Source organism: Microcaecilia unicolor, chromosome 13, assembly GCF_901765095.1.
Source record: "Microcaecilia unicolor chromosome 13, aMicUni1.1, whole genome shotgun sequence".
Lineage (NCBI taxonomy): Eukaryota > Metazoa > Chordata > Amphibia > Gymnophiona > Siphonopidae > Microcaecilia > Microcaecilia unicolor.
In genome coordinates this window covers 17,459,583-17,477,927 of record NC_044043.1, presented here as the reverse complement: position 1 = coordinate 17,477,927, position 18,345 = coordinate 17,459,583, and the positions used below count along the sequence as shown (strand labels likewise).

Here is an 18,345-nt window from a genome sequence, read left to right as displayed (position 1 = left end):
CCCCTTATCTGTTGGTGTTCCCCAGGGATCTGTCCTTGGACCCCTTCTCTTCTCAATCTACACCTCTTCCCTGGGCTCCCTGATCTCATCTCATGGTTTCCAGTATCATCTCTATACTGATGACACCCAACTGTATCTCTCCACACCAGACATCACCGAGGAGACCCAGGCAAAGGTATCGGCCTGCTTATCCGACATTGCTGCCTGGATGTCCAACCGCCACCTGAAACTGAACATGTCCAAGACCGAGCTTATCGTCTTTCCACCAAAACCCACTTCTCCTCTTCCTCCACTTTCTATCTCAGTTGATAACACCCTCATCCTCCCCGTCTCATCTGCCCGCAACCTCGGAGTCATCTTTGACTCCTCTCTCTCCTTCTCTGCGCATATCCAGCAGATAGCCAAGACCTGTCGCTTCTTCCTCTTTAACATCAGCAAAATTTGTCCTTTCCTCTCCTCTCCGAGCACACCACCCGAACTCTCATCCACGCTCTCATTACCTCTCGCCTTGACTACTGCAACCTACTCCTCACTGGCCTCCCACTTAGCCATCTATCCCCCCTTCAATCCGTTCAGAACTCTGCTGCACGTCTTATATTCCACCTGAACCGATATAATCACCCCTCTCCTCGGGTCGCTTCACTGGCTTCCGATCAGATACCGCATACAGTTCAAGCTTCTCCTTCTTACCAACAAATGCACTCAGTCTGCAGCCCCTCATACCTCTCTACCCTCATCTCCCCTTACGTTCCCGCCCGAAATCTCCGCTCACAGGACAAATCTCTCCTCTCGGTACCCGTCTCCACCACCGCCAACTCCAGGCTCCGCCCATTCTGCCTCGCCTCTCCCTATGCGTGGAATAAACTTCCTGAGCCCCTACGCCAAGTCCCCTCCCTACCCATCTTCAAATCCTTGCTCAAAGCCCACCTCTTCAATGTTGCTTTGGGCACCTAACCTTATACCTTTCAGGAAATCTAGACTGCCCCAACTTGATTGCCCCTACTTGACTGACTGTACATTTGTCCATTAGATTGTAAGCTCTTTGAGCAGGAACTGTCCTATGTTAAATTGTACAGTGCTGCGTAACCCTAGTAGCGCTTTAGAAATGTTAAATAGTAGTAGTAGTGGGGTACAATGTGTGAAAGTGGCTGGGGAGAGATTCTTGGCATAGTTGGGCCCTATTTGCATCAGGACTCCTGTCTGTTAGGCCAGTGAGAATGTCACAGTGCAATGCATGGCATGTCTGACCAAAGAAAAAGGGAGGCACCTGTTTATGGCCAGTCATTTAGTGAGTTATAAAGCAAAGGAATAGTTTGGTTCTTACTAGATCTTCCACGTCTGCTCCATTGACAGATGATGCCTGCTGTCGTGAGCCCTTTATCAAGTGGAGGGATTTCTTCTTCCCCAAAGTCCGATCTTTACGTGTCAGACGGGAAGAACTGCTCTGCTTGGCCATGGCTGCTTTTCTTGGTCTCACTGGGGTAAGAAAAAGATACAAAAATAAAGTGGCAATTTTAAGGACCAATACCTTATCTGTCACCCATACAATTTCAACAGGAGAAATATAGGACAACTCTAACTTCACTCAGTCTCAGCCTTATCTGGAAACAATGTGCAACATTTCTGGGAAGTATTACTATTTGGATCATCTATTTCAGAGATGATTAAAAATAATCTTGTCTATCAGGAGGACCCTAGAACTTGAGCATTTTTGGGTGAAAATAAGAGCACCACCAATAAGTAGTTTGATTTCTCTTGAAGCCACATCCTTCAGAGTTAGAGATCTGAAAGACGCTTGAATTTTTTTTTTTTTTTTTAATCTGCTGCTGCAGATTTGTTGCCTGTTAGAGAGGCTGGTCAGCAGAGTGGATGCCCTGAAATAAACTGCCAACTGGCTCAAGCAGCAGGATATCTTATATACCTGAATATAAACCAAGATTTTTTTGTAAAAAAAAACAGCAGCAAAAATTTAACCTCGGTTTATATTCAAGATCTACCTCCCCCCTCTGACATTTTGTATTAAAAAAAAACAAAAAACAGCAAAATATTTAATCTCGGTTTATATGCAAGATCTACCTTCCCCCTCCTACCCTGTGATGTCCAGCATTTCTACCATTCCCTCCTTCCCGGTAGTGTACCCCCTCCACCGCTGCCAGCCCCCCTGAACCAGCGGAGTTCTCACCAACTCCCCTCCCTCCCAAACAGGCATGGCTCACACTTAGTTTTTCCCTCCCCCCTCCCAGACTACCTGATAGCCCCCCCCCCCCCCCCAAGCCTACTGAACCTCTCTGTAGTCTAGTGGCATGTTGGGGTAAGAACAATCCCTACTTGCTCCTGCCCACGCCGTCTCCATGGTAAAAATGGCTGCCACGACTTTCAGCGGCAGAGACACTACTGGGAGAGAATGTTACGAATGCCAAGCATCAAGGGGATGGGAGACAGGCAGGGGAATGCTGGACACTACAGGGGAGAGAAGGAAGGATGGAAGGAGAGGAATGCTGAATATAAGCCCTTGGTTTATAATAGAGTTAACATTTTCCCTAATTAAAAAAAAAAGTTGGGGGAAATCTCAGCTTATATTCAGATGGATTTATATTAGAGTATATACGATAAACTAGTTAAACCCTCCAGAAAAATTGACTCCCTTCCCTAGACCCTTAAATCTACGTACAGTCTTAATCCCTGAACATGCCCCCCTCCCCCCCTAAAAAAAAACAGTACTTCCAGCCCTGTATATGGAGTGGGGGTAGGGATCATTTTTCTTTATGCTACCACTCGTATCAAATTTATTATGTTAAATGTCTGATAATTCAACATCCTTTATTCTACTGACGAGAAGATCAACTCTAGTCTCCTCCATTAAAATAAAACTTTTCCACTATGACGTTTGTAGGTGAATGCTATGTACAACCTAGGATGTGTGTAGGACAGTATTTATAGTAACACTATGGTTTGTCTTCCTGTTATTCTCTACAATCCTTGCCTCTTGCAATAGCACATGAAAGGCTGGCTGCTGACATTCCTCTTCATACAGATACAGGCACCTTACCACCACAACTAAACAGTTCAACATCTTTATTTGATATTTTACCTTTTCCTAGGGTCAGGTACAAGTCAAATTACATGAAAATATGAGATACAATTGGCACAGACGAAACAAGGACAATAACAGGAAAGACAGCGAATGATACATACCTGTAGCAGGTGTTCTCCGAGGACAGCAGCCTGATTGTTCTCACGACTGGGTTGACGTCCACGGCAGCCCCTTCCGACTGGAACAAAAATCTCGCGGGAGGTCCCGCACACAGGGCACGCCCACCACGCGTGCACGACCGTTCCTGCTCAGTTGAATGACAAGCAAAATAATGAGGAAAAACGCATCTCCAAAGGGGAGGAGGGAGGGTAGGTGAGAACAATGAGCCTGCTGTCCTCGGAGAACACCTGCTACAGGTATGTATCATTCGCCTTCTCCAAGGACAAGCAGGCTGCTTGTTCTCACGACTGGGGTATCCCTAGCTCTCAGGCTCACTCAAAACAAGAACCCAGGTCAATTGAACCTCGCAATGGCGAGGGCATAACAGAAATTGACCTACGAAGAACAACTAACTGAGAGTGCAGCCTGAACAGAATAGAATCGGGTCCTGGAGGGTGAAGTTGGATTCAATCCCCAAACAGATTCTGCAGCACCGACTGCCCAAACCGACTGTCGCGTCGGGTATCCTGCTGGAGGCAGTAATGTGATGTGAATGTGTGGACCGATGACCACGTTGCAGCCTTGCAAATCTCTTCAATAGTGGCTGACTTCAAGTGGGCCACTGACGCTGCCATGGCTCTAAAACTATGAGCCGTGACATGACCCTCAAGAGTCAGCCCAGCCTGGGCGTAAGCGAAGGAAATGCAATCTGCTAGCCAATTGGAGATGGTGCGTTTCCCGACAGCGACCCCCCTCCTATTGGGGTCGAAAGAAAAACAATTGGGCGGACTGTCTGTGGGGCTGTGTCTGCTCCAGATAGAAGGCCAACGCTCGCTTGCAGTCCAATGTGTGCAACTGACGTTCAGCAGGGCGGGTATGCGGTCTGGGAAAGAATGTTGGCAAGACGATTGACTGGTTAAGATGGAACTCCAACACCACCTTTGGCAGGAACTTAGGGTGAGTGCGGAGGACTACTCTGTTATGATGAAATTTAGTATACGGAGCATGAGCTACCAGGGCTTGAAGCTCACTGACTCTACTGAAGTAACTGCCACCAAGAAAATGACCTTCCAGGTCAAGTACTTCAGATGGCAGGAGTTCAGAGGCTCAAAAGGAGGTTTCATCAGCTGGGTGAGGACGACATTGAGATCCTATGACACTGCAGGAGGCTTGACAGGGGGCTTTGACAAAAGCAAACCTCTCATGAATCAAACGACTAAAGGCTCTCCAGAGATGGCTTTACCCTCTACACGATAATGGTAAGCACTAATTGCACTACGGTGATTCCTTACTGAGTTGGTCTTGAGACCAGACTCTGATAAGTGCAGAAGGTATTCAAGCAGGTTCTGTGCAGGACAAGAACGAGGTTCTATGGCCTTGCTCTCACACCAAACGACAAACCTCCTCCACTTGAAAAAGTAACTCTTTTTAGTGGAATCCTTTCTAGAGGCAAGCAAGACACGGGAGACTCCCTCAGACAGACCCAACAAAGCAAAATCTACGCCCTCAACATCCAGGCCGTGAGAGCCAGAGACTGAAGGTTGGGGTGCAGAAGCGCTCTGTCGTTCTGCGAAATGAGAGTTGGAAAACACTTCAATCTCCACGGTTCTTCGGAGGACAACTCCAGAAGAAGAGGGAACCAGATCTGACGGGGCCAAAAAGGCGCGATCAGAATCATGGTGCCGCAGTCTTGCTTGAGCTTCAGTAAGGTCTTCCCCACCAAAGGTATGGGAGAATATGCATACAGGAGGCCGTTCCCCCAACGGAGGAGAAAGGCATCCGACGCCAGTCTGCCATGTGCCTGAAGTCTGGAACAGAACTGAGGCAGCTTGCGATTGGTCTTGGAGGCGAAAAGGTCTTGTGTACCACTCTGGAATGGAGCAACCATTCGTGTGGTTCCATGAATCTGCTCAGCCTGTCGGCTAGACTGTTTACGCCTGCCAGGTATGTGGCTTGGAGAAGCATGCCAAACTGGCGTGCCCAACGCCACATCCTGACGGCTTCCTGACACAGAGGGCGAGATCCGGTGCCCCCCTGCTTGTTGATGTAATACATTGCAACCTGATTGTCTGTCCGAATTTGGATAATTTGGCAGGACAGCCGATCCCTGAAGGCCTTCAGTGTGTTCCAGACCGCTCGGAGCTCCAGGAGGTTGATCTGAAGATCTTGTTCCTGGGGGGACCACATCCCCTGGGTGTGGAACCCATCAACATGAGCTCCCCAACCCAGGCGAGATGCATCCGTCAGCACTTTTGTGGGCTGGGGAATTTGGAATGGGCGTCCCAGGGTCAAATTGGTCCGAATTGTCCATCAGCGCAGCGAATTGCGGCAACTGATGGACAGGCGGATGACATCTTCTAGATTCCCAGTGGCTTGGCACCACTGGGAAGCTAGGGTCCATTGAGCCAATCTCATGTGAAGACGAGCCATGGGAGTCACATGGACTGCAGAGGCCATATTGGCCCAGGAGTCTCAACATCTGCCGAGCTGTGATCTGCTGAGACGCTCTGGTCTGGGAAGCAAGGGACAGAAGATTCTGAGCTCTCGCCTCGGGAAGATAGGCCTGAGCCGTCTCTGAATTCAGCAGAGCTCCTATGAATTCCAGAGATTGGACTGGCTGGAGATGGGACTTCGGGTAATTTATTACAAACCCCAGCAGCTCCAGAAGTTGAATAGTGCACTGCATGGACCGAAGAGCTCCTGCCTCTGAGGTGCTCTTCACCAGCCAATTGTCAAGATATGGGAACACGTGCACCCCCAGCTTGCGTAGGTACGCCGCAACCACCACGTGACACTTTGTGAACACCCGTGATGCAGAGGCGAGCCCAAAGGGCAGCACACAATACTGAAAGTGACGTGTCCCCAGACAGAATCAGAGATACTGTCTGTGGGCTGGCAGTATCGGGATGTGAGTATAAGCATCCTTTAAATCCAGGGAACATAGCCAATCGTCTTTCTGAATCATGGGACGAAGAGTGCCCAAGGAAAGCATCCTGAACTTTTCTCGCACCAGATACTTGTTCAGGCCTCTCAGGTCTAGGATGTGGCGCACCCCCCTGTTTTCTTCTCCACAAGGAAGTACCTGGAATAGAATCCCTGCCCTTCCTGCCCGGCTGGCACGGGTTCGACCGCATTGGCGTTGAGAAGGGTGGAAAGTTCCTCTGCAAGTACCTGCTTGTGATGGGAGCTGAAGAATTGAGCTCCCGGTGGACAATTTGGTGGGGTGGAGACCAAATTCAGGGTGTATCCGCACCGTACTATTTGAAAAACCCACTGGTCGGAGGTTATGAAAGGCCACCTTTGGTGAAAAACTTTCAACCTCCTCCCGACTGGCAGGCCGTCCGGCACGGCTACTTTGATGGCAGCTATGTTCCCATGGATCCAGTCAAAAGCTCGTCCCCTGCTTTTGCTGTGGCGGCGCAGGGGACAGCCTAGGTGCACGCTGTTGACGGGAATGAGCGCGCTGGGACTGTCCCTGTGCCTGAGGAGGCCTTCAGGCCAGCTGGGTGTACCTACGCTTGCTGTAGGCGTAAGGGTGCAGCCTGCCGGGCCCGGGAAAAACATCCACCTGTGGAGGTGGATGCTGAAGGCGCCCGGTGAGAGAGGTTGTCGAGAGCGGTTTCCCGCTGGTGTAAGTTGGTCCACCAACTGCTCGACCTTCTCACCAAAAATGTTATCCACCCAGCAAGGGACATCCGTCAGCGCTGCTGGGTACGGTTGTCCAGGTCAGAGGCACGCAGCCAGGAAAGCCTGCGCATCACTATACCTTGGGCCGCAGCTCAGGATGCCACATCACAGGTGTCAGATACCCCTGGACAGAAATTTTCTGCACGCCTTCAGCTGCCTGACCACCTCCTGAAATGGCCTGGACTGCTCCGGGGGGAGCTTGTCAACCAGGTCCGCCAGTTGCCGCACATTGTTCCGCATGTGGATGCTCGTGTGAGCTGGTATGATTGGATTCTGGTTATAAGCATGGAAGATTGGTAGGCCTTCCTCCGAAACGAGTCCAGAGTGCGAGACTCCCGCCCAGGGGGCGCCGAGGCGGTATCCCTCGTACTTCGTGCTCTCTTGAGAGCAGAGTCCACGACCGCCGAGTCATGAGGCAATTGAGGCCGTATGAACTCTGGGTCTGAGTGAATTCTGTATTGGGACTCTGCTTTCTTGGGAACAGTGGGATTAAAGGCTTCAACCAGTTCCGAAGCAGTGTCTCTTTAAGGACATTGTGCAACGGTACCGTGGAAGACTCTCTAGGTGGTGATGGATAGTCGAGGACTTCGAGCATCTCCGCCCTCGGCTCATCCACAGTAACCACTGGAAAGGGAATGCTGATAGACATATCCCGGACAAAAGAGCCAAAGGAGAGGCTCTCAGGAGGCGAGAGCTTCCTCTCCGGTGAAGGAGTGGGGTCGGAGGGAAGGCCCACAGACTCCTCTGAGGAGAAATATCTGGGGTCCTCCTCCTCCCCCAACGAGGCCTCCTCCTCGGTGTTGGACATGAGCTCTCTCAGCTCAGACCACAACCGGGCCCGTCTCGACTGCGAGGAACCACGTCCTCGATGATAGCGTCGAGAGGTGGACTCCCGTGCCAGCGGTGACGAAGCTCTCTCCATCGACGTCGACGGGGATTCCACCTGAGTGGCAGTCGACACTGGTGCCGCAAGAGGCGTCGGCGGCCTCACCGGACCAGAGCCCACCGGCGCCTCCATCAATGGCACCGAGGGCGCAAGCATCCCCGGTGCCGGCAGGGCCTGGCGCATCAGCCCTTCCAGGGTCCCCGGAGGGATGGCTCGGAGGCACTCGTCTAGGCCCGCTGTCGGGAAAGGCAGGGGGGCCAGTGTGGGCGTTGGTGCTGGAAGCTGCCCGGGTCCAGGAGACGGTACCGAGGTACCCGACGACCTGCGCATCGACACCTCTTCGACCGAGGGGGAGCGCTCCTCCCGGCACTGCCGCTTCCTGGGGGTCGAGTCCTCTCTCGATGTCCCGGAGCTGCCAGTCCCGTGCGCCGTGGGCGACCGATGACGGTGCTTTTTGGCAGCTTTCTTCCGATGTCCGTCATTGGCGCTCCGCGGGAGAGACGAGGAGGAGGTGGAGTCCCCACGGCCTCGAGGTATCGGATCCGACAGGGTTCGGTCCCGATGGCCCTGAGCAGCGGGAGTAGCCGGGGCAGACTGCCCACGCGGCCGCTCACCACCACCGTCGCTGGCAGGTCGTCGGGCCAAGGGAACCTGTGCTCCTGGGGTCGATGCCATAGTCGGCGCCGACGCCATCGGTACCTTTACCGAAGACCCGGCCGTCGACACCGATGCCAACGAGGTCGAAGGGGCCGGCGCAAGTTCCAAAAAGACGGTCCCGAAGAACTTGCCTCGTCACCTGCGTCTGCTTCCATAAGCCGGGACACAAGGTGCAAGTCTTGGAATTATGCTCCGGGCCGACACATGGGAGGCACCAAGCGTGAGTATCGGTCTGCGAGATCTGCCGGCCGCACCGACCACACTTCTTGAATCCGCTTGGGACCTTCGAGGACATCGACGGAAAAATCGCATTGGCGAAACAAAATCGTCAATGGTGGCGGTGAAAAGCACACCAGAAGAAAAAGAAACGACCGCGCGGACACAAGGCCACGACCTCGCGACTAAAGAACGACGAGGGAAAACTTTTTTTTTTTTTTTTTTAACGAAAAAAGCGCGAATGCGCAACAACAAAATAAAGCACAGACTAGGCCGCAATCCGGTTTCCAGGGCTGACTAGGAGAGGGGCGAAAACGCGTCTCTCTCCAGCACGGAAAGGAAAAAACTGAGCGGGCACGGGCGGGAAGACGGCCGCGCACGTGCGGTGGGCATGCCCTGCGTGCGGGACCTCCTGCGAGATTTTTGTTCTGGTCGGAAGGGGCTGCCGTGGACGTCAACTCAGTCGTGAGAACAAGCAGCCTGCTTGTCCTTGGAGAAATCAGGTTAATCATAACAGAGAACTTGCAATCACAATTATTGTGCAGACTATGTAGGAAATAAACTTTTGCTATAGTGACTATGCAAACGATGGTTGAATAGTCAACGTTTGATTTTATTGTAAAAAGGAAAAGTGACGAAGCCATCAAAATACCAAAAAGGGCTATGTATAAAAGAGTTTTGTGCTGAGGATAAGGCTTTAGTATATAGGCCCCTAAAGTATTTGAGTGTAACATATGCATCACAGCAAAATCCCATTGTTTGCTTCCAAAGTTTTAAGCTAAAAGCAGCAGTCCTCCACAAAACAAGAGGACTTTCAACTCTGCAGTGGAACTCATATGACAGCGCTATCTATCAAGATACTGTAGCTACTACTCATATGACAGCGCTATCTATCAAGATACTGTAGCTACTACTTTATAGCACAGAGGCGAGATGAGATTCCTTACCTAGAAGCTGTGAGAAGCACCACTACCACTAATCATTTCCATAGCACTACTAGATGTAGGCAGAGCTGTACACATTATATGAAGGTATTTTGTCCCTAGAAGGCTCACAATCTAAGGGTTTGTTTGGTTTTTTTTGTACCTGGGGAAATGGAGGGCATTATATACAGGCAATCTCCCTTTGCACTTTAATTTACTAAAGATGGAAAAATCTACCAACTACATACTAAACAGATGGCCTAGATATTTTCCATTGGATGGAAAGCCTGACCAGAATTCAGAGAGGGTGAAGCATAGGTTCCCCACTTTGAAAGACAGACCTAAATGGCAACGTGTCACTAGTGGTAGAGGAAAGTTGTGTTGTCAAACTTTGGATACCAATGTCCCATGGGCAGCTGATCAATGATGAGACATTCTGAGGGAGACATCAAAACATCCGTTTGCCATGCTCACTTTTGGAATATCACATCACAACTTCTGACTGAATGTTTTTTTTCCAGCCACCTCGATTTATTTGATAGCTTGCTGTTGATGTGTCTACTACTAGGTGATGATTATTGTGTTTAAGGTATTTCGCTCTGAGCAAAAATAGGGTTGGGCTGGGGGGGGAGATGTATATTATTATTAGGTGGAATGAGGGTTAGGAGGGATGGAAGCTCGGGGGGAGGGGGAGCTGTTCACTAGTCTGGGAAGAGGGGGTGGGAAGAAGGTAAAATTATGTATCATACCTGATAATTTTCTTTCCATTAATCATAGCTGATCAATCCATAGACTGGTGGGTTGTGTCCATCTACCAGCAGGTGGAGATAGAGAGCAATCCTTTTGCCTCCCTATATGTGGTCATGTGCTGCCGGAAACTCCTCAGTATGTCGATATCAAAGCTCCATCCGCAGGACTCAGCACTTAGAGAATTACACCCACAAAGGGACACTCTGCCCAGCTCACCACCGCCGAAACGGGGGAGGGGAATTAACCCAGCTCATCCCCACACAAGTGGGGGAGGGGAATCCGTCCAGCTCATCCCCGCGGAGCGGGGGGAGGGACACCACACCCGCCGATGCGGGGGGATCTGGCTTATCCTGCAACCGCAACCGCGGGAGGAGCTGACTGACCCTAACACCGCCGAAGCGGGAGGGGTACAAAGCTGCCCTACAGTCGCACGAAGCGGGAGGGAGTGCTGGCAGAATTTAAATCTCAATCCAGCCCCGTAAAACGGAGGGGAAAGGAATGCAGCAGCTCACTGTAACACAAACTCGTCTCAACTCTTGAAGAATCCAAGTGAAAAAATAACTTGAACACGAAGTCTTCCTGAACAGGAACTGAAGACTAAACTTGAATCTGAAATGCAACCAGAATATAAACAGTACAGATATCTGGGAAGGACTATGGATTGATCAGCTATGATTAATGGAAAGAAAATTATCAGGTATGATACATAATTTTACCTTACATATCATCAAGCTGCTCAATCCATAGACTGGTGGGATGTACCGAAGCAGTACTCACCCAGGGCGGGACATAGAAATCCCTGACCGCAACACTGAAGCTCCAAACCGGGCCTCCGCCCGAGCAGCCACAGTCAAGCGGTAATGCTTGGAGAATGTATGAGCCGATGCCCAAGTTGCCGCCTTGCATATCTCTTCCAAGGAGACGGAACCGGCCTCTGCCATCGAGGCCGCCTGAGCTCTTGTGGAGTGAGCCTTCAGCTGGATAGGCGGCACCTTCCCCGCGGCCACATAAGCCACTGCAATGGCTTCCTTGACCCATCTTGCCACTGTAGGCTTAGCAGCCTGCAGGCCCCTACGAGGACCTGCAAACAGGACAAACAGATGATCCGATTTCCGGAAATCATTGGTCACTTCCAAGTATCTGATGATGACTCGTCTCACATCCAGACATTTGAGAGCAGAGTATTCCTCTGGGTAGTCCTCCCTACGAAAGGAAGGGAGACAGAGCTGCTGATTCACATGGAAGCGAGAAACAATCTTGGGCAGGAAGGAAGGCACTGTGCGAATAGTCACTCCTGCCTCAGTGAACTGCAGAAAAGGCTCTCGACATGAGAGCGCCTGGAGCTCGGAAACTCTTCTGGCTGAAGTGATAGCCACCAAAAAGACTGCTTTCAACGTCAGGTCTTTCAGAGATGCCCTCGACAAGGGTTCAAAAGGCGGCTTCTGCAATGCTCTCAGCACCAGATTGAGATTCCATGCAGGCACCACAGAGTGCAGAGGAGGGCGCAGGTGATTAACTCCCTTGAGAAAGCGCACCACATCTAGCTGTGAAGCCAGGGAAACACCCTTCAGGCGGCCCCTGAAGCAAGTCAGAGCCGCTACCTGGACTTTAAGGGAACTGAGCGACAGGCCTTTCTCCAGACCTTCTTGCAGGAATGCCAACACTGAAGAAATTGGAGCAGTGAAGGGAGAAAGGGAGCCTGCTTCACACCACGCTGCAAAGGTACGCCAAACCCTGGCGTAAGCAGTAGAAGTAGAGCGCTTCCTCGCTCTCAGCATAGTGGCGATGACCTTGTCTGAGAAGCCCTTCTTTCTCAGACGCTGCCGCTCAATAGCCAGGCCGTAAGACCAAAGGGGGAGGGATCCTCCATCACCACGGGACCCTGATGTAACAGGCCCTGCTCCACAGGCAGTCGCAGAGGATCGTCGACTGAGAGCCTGATCAAGTCCGCATACCAGGGACGTCTGGGCCAGTCCGGACCCACCAGGATTATCCGGCCCGGATGCTTTGCCACCCGGTCTAGCACCCTGCCCAACATGGGCCAGGGCAGGAACACATAGAGAAGCTCTTGTGTCGGCCACTGTTGGAGAAGAGCATCTACTCCCAGGGATCGAGGGTCCCGTCCTCTGCTGAAAAAGCGCGGCACTTGGCAATTGGCCGATGACGCCACCAGATCTAGGCTCGGCTGGCCCCAGCGCTTCGTGATGTCCAAGAACGCCTGAGCAGATAGCTGCCACTCTCCGGGCTCCAAGGTATGGCGACTGAGAAAGTCCGCCTTGACATTCATGACTCCGGCAATGTGGGCCGCTGACAGCTGTTCCAGGTTCGCTTCCGCCCACTGGCATAGATTCAAGGCCTCCTTGGCTAGAGGGGCGCTCTTGGTACCTCCCTGGCGGTTGACATAGGCCACAGCAGTGGCATTGTCCGACAGGACCCGTACTGGCTTCAACGCCAGTACCGGGATGAACTCCAAAAGCGCCAACCGAATGGCTCTGAGTTCCAGGAGGTTGATAGACCACTTTGCCTCTGCAGGAGACCAGATCCCCTGCGCTGTCCTTCCCAAGCAGTGGGCTCCCCAGCCCGTCAAAGAGGCGTCCGTCGTGACGACAATCCACTCTGGGGTCACCAGAGGCATTCCTGCAGACAACTTGTCTGTCTGCAGCCACCAGCTCAGCGCCTTGCGCACTGCTGGGTCCAAGGGAAGGCGCACAGCATAATCCTCCGACATCGGAGTCCAGCGCTGCAACAGAGAGTGTTGTAGTGGTCTCATATGAGCCCTGGCCCAGGGCACTACTTCCATCGTGGCCGTCATAGAGCCCAAAAGCTGCACATAGTCCCAAGCCCGAAGAGGAGAGGCTACTTAGAACTGGTCCACCTGAGCCTGAAGTTTGACAATCCGATTGTCTGGCAGGAACACTCTGCCCACTTGGGTATCGAATCGAACTCCCAGATACTCCAGGGACTGAGTCGGGCGCAGCTGGCTCTTCTCCCAGTTGATGATCCACCCCAGGGAGCTCAAAAGAGCAACCACCCGGTTCACAGCTTTGCCGCACTCTGCATAAGAGGGGGCTCGGATCAACCAGTCGTCCAGATAAGGATGGACTTGTACTCCTTCCTTTCGCAGGAAGGCCGCGATGACCACCATTACTTTGGAAAAGGTCCGCGGAGCAGTAGCCAACCCGAAAGGGAGGGCTCTGAACTGGAAGTGTCGTCCCAGGACTGCAAAACGCAGAAAGCGTTGATGAGGAGGCCAGATGGGAATATGCAGGTACGCTTCCTTGATGTCCAAGGAAGCCAAGAACTCTCCTGCCTTCACACTGCCGCTATAACAGAGCGGAGAGTCTCCATGCGAAAGTGCCGCACTTTCAAGGCCCGATTGACCCCTTTGAGGTTGAGGATAGGCCGGACAGAACCTCCTTTCTTTGGTACCACAAAGTAAATGGAGTAACGTCCCTTGCCAATCTGATTTTCTGGCACCGGAACGACCGCACCCAGGCGGATCAGGTTGTCCAAGGTCTGCTGCACTGCCACAGCTTTGACCGGAGACTTGCAGGGAGAGAGTACAAACCCGTCTCTTAAGGGTCGGCAGAACTCTAACTTGTAGCCGTCTCTGATGACTTCCCGCACCCAAGCGTCTGAAGTTATTGTGGTCCACTCGCCCAGAAACGAGGACAGCCGTCCTCCAATCTGCACTGGGGCGTGGACCAAGGCCCCGTCATTGGGTACGAGACCTTGGGGGAGGACCGGAGGGAGCACCTCCGGGACGGCGGTCTCTGCGAAAGGAATGCTGCTTGGGGGAGAAAGTCCTCTTGAAGGAAGAGGGGGCAGAGGAGCTCGGGCGGTACCGACGGGCTTCCTGAAACCGTCCTCTGGAGGTACCGGAACGAGTACTAGCCCGAGCCCCGACCTCTGGTAACTTCTTGCCCTTAGACGTGCCGAGATCGGTCACGATTTTGTCCAGCTCGACCCCAAAGAGCAGCTTGCCTTTAAAAGGCAATCTAGCCAGGCAGGATTTAGAGGCGTGGTCAGCAGACCAATGTTTCAGCCAAAGCCACCGCCGCGCAGAGACTGTCTGAGCCATGCCTTTAGCTGAGGCTCTCAAGACATCATACAGCAAGTCTGCCAAATAGGCTAAGCCCGATTCCAGGGCCGGCCAATCAGCCCTCAAGGAATGATCCGAGGGGGAAGCCCGCTGCACCATAGTCAGGCACGCCCTGGCCACATAGGAACCGCAAACTGAGGCCTGCAAACTTAAAGCAGTCGCCTCAAAGGACGACCTTAAGGCCGCCTCCAATCTTCTGTCTTGGGCGTCCTTTAGGGCCGTGCCACCTTCCACCGGCAAAGCCGTTTTCTTAGTCACCGCAGTGATTAAAGAATCCACGGTAGGCCACAGATAGGCCTCCCGTTCACTTTCAGGCAAAGGATAGAGGCGGGACATAGCCCTAGCCACTTTGAGGCTCGCTTCCGGGACATCCCATTGAGCCGAAATTAAGGTGTGCATGGCATCATGCACGTGGAAGGTTCTAGGCGGGCGTTTCGTCCCCAGCATAATGGCAGAGCCAACAGGGGCTGAGGGAGAGACGTCCTCCGGAGAGGAAATCTTCAAAATGCCCATGGCCTGCACTAACAGGTTGGGCAAATCCTCTGAGCTAAAAAGCCGCGCTGCAGAGGGGTCATCCGCTCCAACCGAGCGGGGATCCGTCTCCTCCAAGGAATCCGCAAAGGACCGTTGGGAGAACTCAGATACGCTGCCCTCATCTACATCAAAGGAGACAAGGTCCTCCAAGGCCTGGGAATCAACCCGAGGGCATTTACCTCCGGGGACCTCAACCTCTTTACCAAACGAGAGAGCAGGGGCAGCGTTTTGCATAAGGAAGGCCTGATGCAGCAGCAAAACAAACTCGGGGGAGAAACCCCCCAGACTGTGCACTTCCGCAGCCTGGGCTACAGCCCTAGACGCACCCTCAACCGGCGCTCGCAAGAGCGGGGGAGAGACATGCTGCGCATCCAAAATGGCGTCCGGCGCGACACTCCGCAAAGGAGCCGCGCGGGAAAAACAGCGCTTAACTTTAGCCGCTTTGGTGCCGTCGCCCAAATTAAGGGCGTCCATGGCATTAATGTCTCCCTCAAGGGCGGCCCACGAAGAAGCCGTCCGAGCCGCGTGGCCGGCCAAGATGGCGGAGGCGAGCAGCGGGGGATGGGCGTTTATGGCGGGAAAAACCGCCACGCCGGAGGAAGGACCGGGACACTCATCGGTCACGAAACTGTCACCCAACAAGGGCGAATCAGACTTTAAGACCCCCGCATCCCCTCTAGAAGCGCCTAAGCGATCCGGGGAGCGACTCTTTGCGCCCTCGCCCTCCGACGCCATATGCCACGTGGAGATCAATCGGGGAACCCCCTGCCCGCTATAAAAAGGTAAAAATTACCTGCTTTCCGCTCCGAGCTGTAACGACCTGGTGTCCCAGTGAGTAGCTGCAATAAACGTTTAAATAAACGTCGAAATAAACGCCTTTAAGGACGTTCAAAATTTTTTTTTTTTTTTTTTAACGGAGCCAGCGGGAGGGGGGAGAAAAGGAGGGACCTGGCGCCACCAGGTTTGCACTTGCTCAAGAAGAGCCCTCAACCCCAGGCACTCAACAAAACCTAAAAATTTGGCTTGGAGGCCTAGCCAGAGATAGAGAACATACTGAGGAGTTTCCGGCAGCACATGACCACATATAGGGAGGCAAAAGGATTGCTCTCTATCTCCACCTGCTGGTAGATGGACACAACCCACCAGTCTATGGATTGATCAGCTTGATGATATGGAATAAGGATGGACTACTGATTATGGCAGGGTGGTCCTAGCATCTGAGGGAGTTCTAAAAGTGGGAGATATCATCCTTGAAACCATGTGGGACAATGGCAGCGGGGCACAAGATGGTGTCAGGATCAGACATCTTTGTGTGAGCTGCGATGAAGGCACCAGTTTTTCTGCTAGCTGGTAGTGTTCCCCAATCGATATGATGGGGAAACAGAAGGGTAAAACTAGAACTTACCCTCCAGAACCTGGAGCTACCCCTGTCTTGAAGCAGTAGACTCTTGACGCCTTTGGGCTTACTCCAGTAGCAGGGTCAGCATTAAGTTTAGCAAAACCAGAGTTGTTAGGTAGCAGCAAGGAGGGAGAATTGTTTAGTCCTACAAATCAACTGAATCCCCAGTGGAACATACACGAGGCAAGCTGTGAAGGAGCTGAAAATAGGTCGGAATGTATGGAGGGGTCCTTTCTGATTCTGCAGGATCCCAGATATCCAACAGTGAGAGAAACCAGTGATTCTTGCTATAGAAGTTGGAAGAGGAATTTGTGATTCGCAATCTGGTGTTCTGGGAATATGCAAACCTGTGTAGTCACGATGGACATTTTCTGGGAAGCCATTCAAGAGGCAAGTGTTTCCCTCTCAAAGGTTGTGGATAAGGTTGTGGAAAATAAAGTACTTACTCAAGTTTTGGCTGGACAGGCCCAAATGTTGGAACACCAAGGAATAGAATTGAAACTGCAGAATCTAAGATTGTTAGTTTGCAAGATGCTAAAGCAGCTATGGTTAAAGAAAGATTTCTGGCATAGCAAAATGGAGCTTGTAGAGAATCAATTAAGGAATAACAATCTGTAGCTACTAAACAAAATCTCCTATAGAAGCCCCAATGGATATGGTAAGGAGTAGAGAATGCCATGGGGGCGGGGACCCGCAGTAATACTACTACTTAACATTTCTAAAGCGCTACCAGGGTTACGCAGCGCTGTACAATTTTAAACGAGGAAGGACAGTCCCTGCTCAAAAGAGCTTACAATCTAAAAGACAAGTCTGCAATCAATCAAATGGGGCAGTGAAGGTAAGTGGTTATGTGTCGAAATCTACAGTGAAGAGGTGGGCTTTGAGTAAGGATTTGAAGATGGGCAGTGAGGGCGCATGGCGTATGGGCTCGGGAAGTTTATTCCAAGCATAGGGTGAGGCGAGGCAGAAGGGGCGGAGTCTGGAGTTGGCGGAGAAGGGTACTGAGCGGAGGTTACAGGTAGGAACGTAAAGGGAAATGAGGGTAGAGAGGTAATGAGGGGCTGCAGATCGAGTGCATTTGTAGGTTAGTAGGAGAAGCTTGAACTGTATACGGTATCTGATCGGGAACCAGTGAAGTGATTTGAGGAGAGGGGTGATGTGAGTATATCGGTTCGTGCGGAAGATAAGACACGCGGCGCAATTCTGGACGGATTGAAGGGGGGATAGATGGTTAAGTGGGAGGCCGGTGAGTAGTAGGTTGCAATAGTCAAGGCGAGAGGTAACGAGCGAGTGGATGAGGGTCCGGGCGAATTTTGCTAATATTAAAGAGAAAGAAGTGACAGGTCTTGGCTGTCTGCTGGATATGGGCTGAGGAGAGGGAGGAGTCGAAGATGATTGTCCTTTTTGTTAAACTGTACAGCGCTGCGAAACCCTAGTAGCGCTCTAGAAATGTTAAGTAGTAGTAGTAGTAGAAGGAGAGGGAGGAGTCAAAGATGACTCCGAGGTTGTGGGCAGATGAAACGGGGAGGATGAGGGTGTTGTCAACAGAAATAGAGAGTGGAGGAAGAGGAGAAGAGGGTTTGGGTGGAAAGACAATGAGCTCGGTCTTAGCCATGTTCAGTTTCAGATGACGGTTGGATATCCAGGCAGCGATGTCTGATAGGCAAGCCGATACTTTGGCCTGGGTTTCCACTGTGATGTGGAGAGATAAAGCTGAGTATCGTCAGCATAGCGATGGTATTGGAAGCCATGAGATGAGATCAGCGAGCCCAGGGAAGAGGTGTAGATTGAGAAAAGAAGGGGTCCAAGGACAGGTCCTTGAGGAACACCAACAGAGAGCGGGATGGGGGTGGAGGAAGATCCGTGAGAATATACTCTGAAGGTATGTTGGGAGAGATAGGAAGAGAACCAGGAAAGGACGGAACCTTGGAACCCAAATGAGGACAGTGTGTCAAGAAGTAATTTATGATTGACAGTGTTGAAGGCGGCGGATAGGTC

The 18,345-nt window shown here is 51.9% G+C and overlaps 1 protein-coding gene across 1 annotated transcript in view; it reads right to left on the bottom strand.

The window, feature by feature from the left end:
* BAZ1B (bromodomain adjacent to zinc finger domain 1B) overlaps positions 1 to 18,345 on the bottom strand; it is a 428,988-nt gene that overhangs the window by 21,761 nt on the left and 388,882 nt on the right. The window contains exon 16 of the mRNA XM_030186030.1: positions 1,325 to 1,476. Coding sequence (XP_030041890.1) covers positions 1,325 to 1,476 — 152 coding nt within the window. The remainder of the gene's footprint in view (positions 1 to 1,324; positions 1,477 to 18,345) is intronic.